This window comes from Orycteropus afer, unplaced genomic scaffold (genome assembly GCF_000298275.1).
Source record: "Orycteropus afer afer isolate SDZICR_OR568_19922 unplaced genomic scaffold, OryAfe1.0 scaffold00052, whole genome shotgun sequence".
Classification (NCBI taxonomy): Eukaryota; Metazoa; Chordata; class Mammalia; order Tubulidentata; family Orycteropodidae; genus Orycteropus; species Orycteropus afer.
The window spans coordinates 5,370,358-5,382,448 of record NW_006921639.1 but is presented as its reverse complement, the minus strand read 5'-3'; the positions used below and the strand labels follow the sequence as shown (position 1 = coordinate 5,382,448).

General features: G+C 38.1%; 2 protein-coding genes across 2 annotated transcripts in view; one reads left to right on the top strand and one right to left on the bottom strand.

Annotated features, from left to right (window-relative positions):
- The first annotated feature begins 411 nt into the window (after positions 1-411).
- Positions 412-9,080, top strand: NCOA4 (nuclear receptor coactivator 4). The gene is made up of 9 exons (XM_042780659.1): positions 412-552; positions 3,387-3,527; positions 3,683-3,771; positions 3,982-4,090; positions 4,638-4,727; positions 5,291-5,434; positions 6,566-7,582; positions 8,223-8,415; positions 9,055-9,080. Exons 1-9 carry the CDS (start codon positions 412-414, stop codon positions 9,078-9,080), a joined length of 1,950 nt encoding a protein of 649 aa, XP_042636593.1.
- Positions 9,081-11,810: 2,730 nt separating this feature from the next.
- LOC103195148 (mitochondrial import inner membrane translocase subunit Tim23) overlaps positions 11,811-12,091 on the bottom strand; it is a 42,248-nt gene continuing 41,967 nt past the window's right edge. Inside the window, exon 7 of the mRNA XM_007938621.2 lies at positions 11,811-11,926. Within this exon, the coding sequence (XP_007936812.1) occupies positions 11,811-11,926 (116 nt within the window). The remainder of the gene's footprint in view (positions 11,927-12,091) is intronic.

The window sequence follows — 12,091 nt, the reverse complement described above, 5'->3', positions numbered from 1 at the left end:
AGCCACTCCTGGGAAGGAAGGTTGGGCAATCTACTTCCATAGTGATAACCGGAGGGGTCGTTATGAGTCAGGTCTGACTAGACATAACGACAACAACAGTATTTACTTAGGAGTTTATATTTGGTTGTTGTTGTTGTTGTTGTGTGCCATCGAGTCAGCCCTGACTCATAGTGACCCCTCCTTGGGTTTCCGAGGCAGTATCACTACGGAAGTAGGATTGCCCAACCTTCCTTCCGAGGAGTGGCTGGTGGGTTTGAACCGCCAGCCTTCTGGTTAGCAGGCAAGTGTCTTAGCCACTATGCTACCAGAGCTCCTTTATATTTGGTAGCTGGTTGGAATGATTATGTGAGGGAGGGTTGAAAGGTTGATTACAGTATTATTTGTTTTCCTTTTAAAGGCACAGTGAGCAGAATGAACAACTCACAGGACCAGAGTGGCTGCTCCAGTAATCGAGAGCCCCTTTTGAGGTGCTGTGATGCACGAAGGGACTTGGAATTGGCTATTGGTGGTGTTCTCCGGGCTGAACAGCAAATTAAAGATAACCTTCAAGAGGTGTGATGTATGCTTTTCCCTTCCCTTGTCCTGACTCATCACAGGGCTGAGGAGAGCATGGCCAAGGGCATGGCTTCTGACTGTCAACCAAATTCACTCCATGCTTTGCATGGTATTTGTAATCCTAGTCAGCTGCTTTGATATAGTGATGCTTTTGATCCCAAAGAGAAATAAGAAATGTTATTAGAGTATGGAAAACTTCATACCATTCTGGAGACTTCAATTCAGCATGCATTTTATCTTTGTGTTCCCTGTGCCATCAATAAAAAATAACTAAGCCATTCAGTGAGTAGTGTGCTGCTCAGCTCTTTCCTTTTGTTGCCTACAGGGAAGCACTTCAGAAGTCCTCCACCATCTTTTCATTTGTTGTTACCATAGTTTTAGCAGCATGGTTCTGTAAATGACTTAGTTTATAAGCGCAAGCCAGAATGAAATCTGTTAATTGCATTATCCTAATAGTAATCTGTTACTCGGAGTCTCTGGATGGAGCACATGGCTAAACGCTTGACTACTAGCTGAAAGGTTGGCAGTTTGAACCCACCCAGCGGCGCCTTGGAAGGCAGGCCTGGTGATCTACTTCCAGAAGGTCACAACCTTGAACACCCAATGGAACAGTTCTACTTTGCACACATGGGCTCACCAGGAGTCAGAATCTACTTGACAGCAACTAACATCAGTAAAAACCTGTTCATGAATGGATAGCTCATTCGATGGGGTGGGAAAAGAGATAAGTGCTAGCTGTTAAATATTAGCTTTTAAAGTATAACTAACATTATCTGTCCTAGTAAGCTTGCAAAACCATAGGCTTTAAAATTAAATGGACCACTGAGGGGGATCAGTGTTTCTTGATACCTTCTTTTATTTGTTCTTTTTGGATACCCAAAATAAACCTCCTTTTAAAAGGTGGGGTATTAAAGGAGAACTTTAGAGCTTAGGTATGCCTGTATGACTAGCATTCTTTTCATGTTTTTAAATTGTGGTTTGGGTGAGCTGATGGAGAAAATTTGTTTTCCTTTCAACAGTTCATACACATTTTGTTTCATGACATTGATTGCAATCCCCATAATGTAACAGCTATCTTCCCACTTCTTGTCGGTGGTTACCTTTTCTCTGTGTCCTCCTTTCCTGTGCATTTCTGCCCTCTGAGCTTTCTTCCTATGCAAATGCTGCCATTCAGATCTCCCATGGTTGATTATAAGGAGTATACCTACTTGGTGTAAATGTTTACCTTGTAGGCCTGTCTGTTTGGTTGGAAGCCATGGGAATGAGTTCAGTTCTAGGCCCAAAGGGTGACTAGGGGCCATAGTCTCGGGGTTTCACCAGTCTCTACCAGATCAGTAAACCTGGTCTTTTTTATGATTTTGAGTTTTGTTCCTTATTTTTCTCCTCTTCTACTTAGGATCTCCTATTCTGATCCCTTTCTGAATGGTTGACAGTGGTAGCTGAGCACCATCTTACTCTTCTGGTCTTAGGGTCATGGAAGCTGAGGTTAGCACGGTCCACTAGTCCCTTGGACTAATTGTTTCCATGTGTCTTTGATTGTCTTCATTCTTTGTTTCGGAAGAGGAGAGACCAGTTGTTACATCTTGGATGGCTACTTGCAAGCTTTTAAGACCCCGGTCACTATTTACCAAAGTGGCGTGTTTGTGTAGTATGTTTTGCCAGTTGAGCTTGATGTCCCCCATGACTGTGGTTCTGAGCCTATGGGCCCAGCAACCCACTCCTTCAAGGTGCATGGCTGTGGCTCAGAATTTAGGATTTTGCCCCCGTTATAGCTCTGTCATTATGGACATTCTTAAGTCACATACAAATATGTATAAAGAAATAACATCTGCCAAATTTATATATGGTCATGGGTCTATTCCCTTTTACCTACCTATACCTGATCATTTTGCCTGTGTACCTTGTATCCACTCGTAGATTAATATTTGTTATTACTGATAATGCAGTATTGTGTATGTAAAAGTGTTTACTTTTGTTATCTGTATCTCTTGTGCACCTCTCCATGTTTTTCTTTTCCTTAGTATTATTGTGCTGGTCACTTGCTTTTAGTATATTGCCTTTCCTTCCACCCAAATCAGTACTTGTCACCGACCTATTTAATAATTCTTCTTTCTTCCCATTCCTGCTAACCAACAAAGAAAGTGTCCTTCCATGTGTAAACCTTTCTTTGACTTTACAATAGTGAAGTCATACAATATTTGTCCTTCTATAATTGACTTAATTCACTCAGCATAATGTCCTCCAAGTTCATCTATGTTATAAGGTGTTGCATGGATTCTTCATTATTCTTTAGCGGTATGTAGTATTCCATTGTGTGTATGTACTGTAGTTTGGTTATCCATTCATCTGCTAATGGGCAGTTAGGTTGTTTCCATCTCTTTGCTATTGTGAATAGTGCTGCAGTAAACATGGGTGTGCATATAGCTATTCGTGTCCTGGTTCTCACTTCTTAAGGATATATACCTAGTAATGGGATTGCTGGATCAAATAGTATTTCTATTTCCAATTTTTTAAGGAAGCACCATACTGTTTTCCACAGTGATTGTATCATTTTACAGTCCCACCAGCAGTGCATGAGGGTCTGTGGCTAAGATTCTTAAACTGGGGTCCTTGGAGTTTTGGTAGGAGCATGGATGGGCTTTGGGCACTAAACTTTAAAATTATAGGTAGTGTTTTTAGTATATGCATTCTTCTAGGGAGGTGTTCCATAGATGTCATTAAGGTATGGAAAGGATCTGTGATCCTTAAAAGTTTAAAACCTCACTGTTCCATGGGGAAATACCATTATTTAGGCTTATAACAGTAGAGAAGCTAACATGTATGTTTCTTAGGTCAAAGCTCAGATTCACAGCTGCATAAGCCGTCATCTGGAATGCCTTCGAAGCAGAGAGGTGTGGCTGTATGAACAGGTTGACCTCATTTATCAGCTTAAAGAGGAGACACTGCAACAGCAAGCCCAGCAGCTCTACTGGGTAAGGGGGATGATGCCAGGCTTTAGTTGGTTTGAACTGGTTTCTGGATTCTAGAGAATGTCTTCCTTGTAATGAAATATTTATGTATAAATCAACAGAAGTTTAATTTCAGTGGGCTAGATGATTTCCTTTCATTTCTTTTTTTTTTTAAACAGTTATTGGGCCAGTTCAATTGTCTTATTCATCAACTGGAGTGCTCCCAAAACAAAGATCTAGCCAATCAAGTCTCTGTGTGCCTGGAGAGGTAAAGACACTTTTTGTATTTTAACTTTTGGCTCCTTGACTTTGGTATATTTTTGAAAAAAACATTGTATTCAAACTCATTTACATGTGTTGATTTAACTTGAATTCTGTGTTACTGTGTTAAATCCGGCTTTATGTGTTTACTGTTATACCTGCTGATACAGACCACTGAAACAACAGTAAGTAGCCAAGGTTTGTTTGTTTTTCCAAGATTGGGCAGTTTGACTCTCAAACCAGAAGATTCAACTGTCCTGCTCTTTGAAGCAGACACAACTGCGCTGCGCCAGACCATCACCACATTTGGGTCCCTCAAGACCATGGTGAGTAATGTTGATCTCAGATGGTTCATAGTGTGTTTCTCAGGTCTGTGGCATCTAATAGGTGGTCATGAAAAAGAAAAATCACATTTTTACTCTGAATAGTGACTTTCTTGAGAATTGGTTAAGCTTGCCACATTTCATGTTCTGAGTAAGTCTATAGTTAGAGAATTATTTGGATAGTTCCTTCAATGTGGTATTATTGATATCTCTGGAATTCTTCTATCTATAAATATTTTGGACATACTTCTTGTTCAGTTTGTGGCTTGAATGATTTTTATTAAGAGCCAAAAATAGTTTAGTCTTGTTCAAAATAGTAATATTCTACTACCAGTTCTGGTGAAGAGTTCTTACAGAGGGATAGTTACTTAGAGGTGGCTAGAGTTCTGAGATTTGATAACCATTTTGTAGGTTATTGGATTTAGTGTGAATATTTATTCTAGTGAAGTGGTGATGCTTAGCTCAATGCTTTTGAAATTTAGGAATTAAACTCTTACTTTTTGATATGAAAGTATAGCATAAACTTGATTAAATTGCCTTAATTTTGTAGCAAATTCCTGAGCACCTGATGGCTCATGCTAATTCATCAAATACTGGACCCTTCTTGGAGAAGAGAGGTTATATACCAGTGGCAGAGCAGGTAAAACAGGTTTGTATCTGTAACTGAGTCACTATTTAGGTTATATTTCTTTTGGGGTTTGATTAAACGAGTACCCCCCAACCCCCATCCCCTTTTTATTTCTTGATAGCATCTATTTATAAAAAGCCACTAGTGGTTAAAGCATTCAGCTGCTAACCAAAAGGTTGGCAGCTTGAACCCATCAGCCACTCTGGGAGTGGGAGAAAGATGGGGCAGTCTGCTTCTGTAAAGATGTACAGCCTTGGAAAAACCTATGGGACAGTTCTACTCTGTCCTATAGGGTCACTATGACTCAGAATTGACTTGATGGCAGTAGGTTTTTTTTTTTTGAAGGTATATATTAAGGGAGACTTTTAAAGGCAGTGTGAATATATATAAACTCCTAGACTTTCAGAATTGAGAACCCTAGAGATAAGCTACTCCTTGTTTTGTAATTGTGAAAATGACACTTGCTCAGGGTTAATGTGAAGCCAATATTAGAGAGCTTGGGTTTCCTGCTTTTCTGGTGAACTTTCTACTGCAACTGACATTGCCCCATTAATAAAGTATTATGTAATTAGCAGAAGTCATCATCCAGCACCACAGCTGTACCTCTCAGTGAATGGCTGCTTGGAAGCAAACCTGCCAGTGGTCGTCAGGCTCTGTATGTACCTAGCACCAACCCTCAGGACTGGCTCACCCAAAAGCAGACCTTGGAGAATAGTCAGGTATGTTTCTGTCTTTATTATTTCTGAGAGAAATGTAATAGTAGATGCAGTTAGTAACTATCCTGACACTAACTAAACTCGGTGCTGTTGAGTTGGATCTGACTCATGGTGACCTCTTCTTGGGTTTCCAAGGTGGTATCTCTATAGAAGTAGATTGCCCAGTCTTCCTTCTGAGGAGTGGCTGGTGGGTTTGAACTGCCAGCCTTCTGGTTAGCAGTCAAATGCCTTAGGCACATGTAGTATATGTCTTTGTTTATAGTTCTAGCCTGGAAACATTTTATAATTGTTTACTGTAATACTGACACCTCTTCACTATAAAAACTAGAAAATATTTACAAAAGAAATACAAAACCATTATCTTACCATGCACAGACAACCACTGTAACATTTTTGTTAATAAACTTCATTTTTCCATGCATACATATACTTGAAAAAAAATCAGTATGTAAATCCTATCTTTATAAGCAGATTTTTTCACTTATATATCAATAATATATTTCTCTGCTATTGAATTTCTTCTACAATGTTTTTAATACTATATTTTATTGATTGGCTATCATGTAATTTCTAGTATTTCTGGATATAAATAAGGTTCTCTAAGTGCCTAGTAGCTAGTTATTTGTGCATGTTATTGATTAGTTCCCTAGGCAGAAATTCCCAGAAATTGCTAAATTACAATTATATGTACCCTTTTAAAAAATTTTATACATATTATCAATTACGTTTTCCATACGTTGATACCAGTTTGTTTTTACCAGTAAAGTATTGAGGGTACCTGCTTCCCTGAACCCTCTCTCTTAGTGGTATCATTTACAATTTTTTTTTTTGCTAGTTTCTTTGATTACTAACGAAAGTATTTTCATGTTGATTAGCCTTCTTTGATTAATTGTGTGATCATACTCACTTTTATTTGTAAAAGCTTACCATGTTAGAGATACTACCCAGTTTTCTATCAAATATGCTATGGATATTTTTGCCAGTCTTGCCTTTTGGCTTTTTGGTATCCTTAAATTTAGAAACAATGACTAGTACAGTAAATATGAAAACAAAGCTCTTTCATGTTGAATCCCCAAAGCATTTGTAATTGTTCTGGTGAACTAATATAATACTGTGTGTGTGCTTCCTGTGTAGACTTCTCCCAGAGCCTGCAATTTCTTCAGTAATGTCTGGGGCAACCTAAAGGGCTTGGAAAACTGGCTTCTGAAGAGTCAGCAACAAGAAGTTCCTGAAAACCCAAATAATAAAAAGTGTAACAGCTGTTCTTCTACCAGTTCTTTCTCCATTGAAGTTGAAAAGGCTGGAGATCTGGAGCTTCCTGATCAAGATGAGGTGCACCTTTCCGATTGGCTGCTGACTCCCCAGGAACCCCATAAACTGGAGAAATCTGATAATGGCAGTTTTGAAACCAGTGAGAAGTTTAAGCTCTTGTTCCATGTTTTCCAGGAGCCCTATAATGTGAGTGATTGGCTTCTCAAGCCTGATTCCTGTACCAATTGTCAGGGCAATCAGCCCAAAGGTGTGGAGATTGAAAATCTGGGCAATCTGAAATGCCTCAATGACCACTTGGAGGCGAAGAAACCATTGTCCACCCCTAGCATGGTTACCATGGATTGGCTTGTCCAGAACCATCAAGAACCATATAAAGTAGAGGAGGTATGCAGAGCCAATGAGCCCTGCACAAGCTTTTCAGAGTGTGTGTGTGATGAAAATTGTGAGAGGGAAGCTCTGTGTACGTGGCTTCTAAAGAAAGAAGGAAAGGATAAAAATGGGATGCCTGTGGATCCAAAACCTGAGTTTGAGAAGCTTAAAGATTCCCTGAATATGTGGCTCTGTCCTTCCAGAAAAGAGGCAACAGAACAAGCTAAGGCACCAAATGGCATGGCTCCTTCGAGAATTGATGATTCCTTTCAAGTCATAAGGAACAGTGCCTTGTCAGGGTGGCTTATCAGACCATCACACAAAGAAGGAAGTCCCAAGGAAGTGCCTAGTACTGAGGACAGAGCTGGCAAACAAAAGCTTATGAGCCCCATGGCCACATCTTGGTGTCCCTTTAACCCAGCTGACTGGGTCTTGCCAGGAAAGAACACAGGAAACCTCAGCCAGGTGTCCTCTGGAGAAGACAAGTGGCTACTTCGAAAGAAGGCCCAGGTGAGCACAGATACCAAAATAGCAATTAGAAATACTTTCAGATTCTTGCACTCTCAATCCCAGACTAAATGCTAAATTTGGCTAAGGTATTAATCTTGGTGCCGTGTTAACAACAGAATGGAGGGCAGAGCTAACATTTACCAAAACAAAATAAAACCCTGCCAAAACCCAAACCCACTGCCATCAAGTCAATTCCAATTCATAGCAACCCTTTAGGACAGAGTAGAACTGTCCCAAGGCTATAAATTGTTAGGGGAGCAGACTGCTTTATCTTTCTCCAGCAGAGTGGCTGGTGGGTTCAAACTGCCAACCTTTTGGTTAGCAGCCGAATGCATTAACCAGTACACCACCAAAGCACCTTACCATTTACCGGTGTAGTTAATTTATGCTTATTCAGATTGCAATTTTTATATATTTTCTAGGCCCCTACTCCCCATCCTGGCAGGAAAAGAAAAAAAATAAAAACTTGCCTGTTTTGCTGTTTATGGGAGAGATTTGGGCTGGAAGAAATAATTGTCACCTTTGCTTTTAGTTATTGGAATGGCCAACATACTTTATTAGACACTATTTGGAAGATGAGTTAAGTTGGTCTCATGCCTCCCAGTTAGCATGTATGAATATCCTTTTTGTCTAATTGCAGGAAGTATTACTGAATTCACCCATACAAGAGGAACATAACTTTCCCCCAGACTGTTACGGTCTCCCAGCAGTTTGTGATCTTTTTGCCTGTATGCAGCTTAAAGTTGATAAAGAAAAGTGGTTGTATCGAACTCCACTACAGGTGGGTATGAGTTACCAGTGTGACTATACTGATTTTAGCTGCTGCTCACAAAGTAAATATTATATCTTACTATGCCCATTGAACCTATTCCTGTTGATGTTATGTATATTAGGCAAAGGAGGGTAAAAGAGAAGATCATAAGAGTTTCATGTATAAGCATACCTTGAGAGTAGTGCAAGTCTGATTTTAGACTATCACAGTAAAGTGAATAACATAATAAAGCAAGTCATACAAATTTTTTGGTTTCCCCGTGCATATAAAAGTTATGTCTGCACTATACTGTAGTCTATTTAAAGTATTCAATAGCTTTATGAAAAAGTCTGAAATAGTGAGATTTACCAAAATAAGATAGAGACATGAAATGAGCATATACTGTTGGAAAAATGGTGCTATATACTTGCTTGATATACAGAGTTGCCACAAACTTTCAATTTGTGAAAAACAAAGTACCTGTGGAGCACAATAAAGCAAAGCACAGCACTATAAAATGAGGTATGCATGTATTTCAACTTTGCTTTATAAAAAATCTAGGACATACTCAAAAATAACCTCTTTCAAGATGATGTAGCTGTCTAGAAAGTTTTCAGAGCCTGTGTAGATTCTAGTATATTAAGAAATGAGTCAAAGCTTCAAAGTGGGAAAAATTGCTTTTATACTGTAGTGACTTTCCCTGTGGGGTTCTTTTTTACAGATGTGAAAAATGGAATACTAGAGTGAAGCCCCTTTTCTGCAGATTATCGCATATCCACGAACTGAGTGACTGCGCCTTGCCAAATCATTGTTTCTGAATCTGATCAGTCAGCTTAGTTCCTTTCCTGTCTTTGAACTAGTGAAGAGAAACAAGTCATCAAATTATGTTACCATGTAATAGAAAAAGGCTGCTAAATTGATGCTGAGGAGATTTCACTTCCTTCTTACAGAAGTATTACTTAATTCAGCCCTACATTAGAAGTACAGCATCTTGGTGGATAGGTCTTTTTCAAGCCTCCCTGGCTCCTTAGAGTTACTAGACATATATTAAAGCACTGTAGTTTTAAAAATGAATTATTTGTGTAATCACAGTGTTGTTGATGTGTTATATAGTAAACTTTCTTAGCCTCTTGATGACCCTTTGTTTAGATGTTCACCTTGCTGTGGGTTTTTCTCCATTAGTGATCTCAAATACTTACTGTTAAATTAATATATATATATATATATATATATATATATATTTCACATAAGTAATTTACCTTGCCAATAATAGTGTTTTTTTCTTACCAAAATTATGTATTAAATCTTGGCAATTTCTGACATGAATTATGAAGTATATTTAGCTTGTTAATTCTGTATTTCTTCTTTTGAAAGAGGTTCAACTACTGCAAATTCTTTATTGATCTCTTAATGTTATTAAAGTATCCAGTGAGCTCTTTTAGAGGGGCTCTGCATTGTTTCAACAACACATTCAGTATAGTCCGAGCCTCTTATAAATATTTTACAGACCTATAGGTAAAAGAGCCCCAGTGCTAACTAATCGAAGAGCAAAAGGCAAAGTCATGTTGGAAATACTGTACTTGAATTTTTACTATCCTAGGGATTATTGGTGCATTTCTGTGTAAATAAACGGACATTGAGGTTGACATCTGGTGCTTTTAACTGGGGATAAATGAAATGTCCTCTCACTGTAAGCAGAGCATACACCTACACCTCTAAAAGTAGAATGCAGTGACATTTTAGTGAACAGGGTGTTCTGAACACTTGTGCCTTGGGGTGTTTATTGAAGCTTTATGAAAACTATTGTTTCCTGATTATCCTTAAAGACATGTCCATGCTTTAAAGTCTGTGTAGGAGAGAAATGGGATTTATGTTTTTAAATTCTCTAAAATGAGCTACCTTTGTTGCCTTCCAGGATTTTAAACTCTTAAGCCTCTTAACTGCCTATGTATTATTGGAAATACTTTTAAAGTTTCACTTTGGATCACAACTCAGAAGAGCCTCATGTTTCTCAGATACCATTTAATCCCCCCAGATACTATTTAGAACTATAAAGTGTTGGGTAAAAATTTAAGGAACTTTTCTCACATCTTAAGTTGTAGGAAACTTTGTAGTTTTTTTTTTTTTTTTTTGAGGTGTTAACACAACTGTATATTCCTAAATTTGCATAATCATTATGCTGACATGTAAAACATTCTTTTGCACTAACGCATTTTATACCTCTCCATTAAAACCATAACAGCTGTAGTTGTTGTGTGTATCTGTGAAACAACCTTGTCAGAAAATGCAGTAGCACATTTTAAAAATATGTTAGCCTTTGGGTAAGAGCACAGCTGATAAACTGGAATATATAAAAATTGTTTTTGTATTTATCAAAATGTCCGTGATACTTTATGAATCAAATCAGTGAACAGTCATGTTGTTAAAAACTTTAATTTTCAGTCTTGCAAACTTCATATCCATACCTTTTAATTTTTAATCTGTCTGTTGCAAATATATTGAAACTATACACACAGACACACATCCTTATTATTAGTGTTAACATAGGGGACTTGAGCTAACATTTAATGCCGTTGTGATTCCCTCCTTCCTAGAAACATCCAAAAGGCCATAGTTTACTTTCTGCAGTCATAATAGCCACTATTCTAGTATACGTTGCATATTACATGTAACTTACTTGCAACGCAGTTTTATCATGTTAACTCATTTTCTAAAGAAAACAAACTAAGAAATTAAATAGCTTGGTCCTTTCTTTCCTAGGGCTTCCTTGAGAAACTTCTACCTCTTCATCTATTTTTCTGATTATCCCTAGTAACAATATGTGTTAATGCACACAAAATGAAGCATGACTTAGATGATGATTCTAGCACACCACTCACTCACAGAATGGTTATAACCCTGAGGTTTTACTGTCAACTCTTGGAGAAAAATCTTACCTTACCTTTTAATGCCACCAGTAGCCCTTCATTTCAACAAAGACATGAAAATACGTTGTTTGACACTAGCTGAGACAAAAAAATGCTTTCACTGTATATACAAGTAGATGCTTAAAAATGGAGACACAATGCTTATGTTGGAGATAAGACTCTGGTTATTTTCACCCTTTATTAGGAATACAGGGTAACATTATCATTTAAGATCATCATTACATCAACAAACTTGGTGATAACGGTATTGCAACAAATATGACCTGAATTCTGGGAGTAAGTGGTTTTCCAGTTCAAGGTGTAATATAAACAAAGTCTCCAAAGGATAAGAGAACCGTATTACTCCGTGAGCCTTCAAAGTAGTTTTGTTCCAATTCACTAGTGGCTAGAAGTGCCAGTCCTGATAACCATCAAAGATTTTCATCACAGCAAAACAGAATCTCCAACTTTTTACACAAATTGTAGTAGAAGAGAAAATAATTCCACGCTGACTTATAAATTGGTTTGGATGACTACTAAACTGTCTTCCATTCATAAGTTGGCAAAATCTTCAGAGTGACTGCTGGATCAAGGAGCCTTTCATGTGCTCCCAGTTATTATACAATGCATAGAGACTGGTAAGTGTTAGTCCTGCTAGACCACCTCGTGCTACCCCCCGAAGACCACCTGGGAGAGAAGAGAAGAAAAAGTGAAATAGCTGTATTGCATAGTATCCTAGCATGAAAAGGCTAAACAAGACTCATAAAACTGAGAGATACCATTCTTGTTTAGAAGTATTCCATCCCCAATATAAAAACTTTAATAAAGTTTTAGTAAAAGTCTAGGAGATAA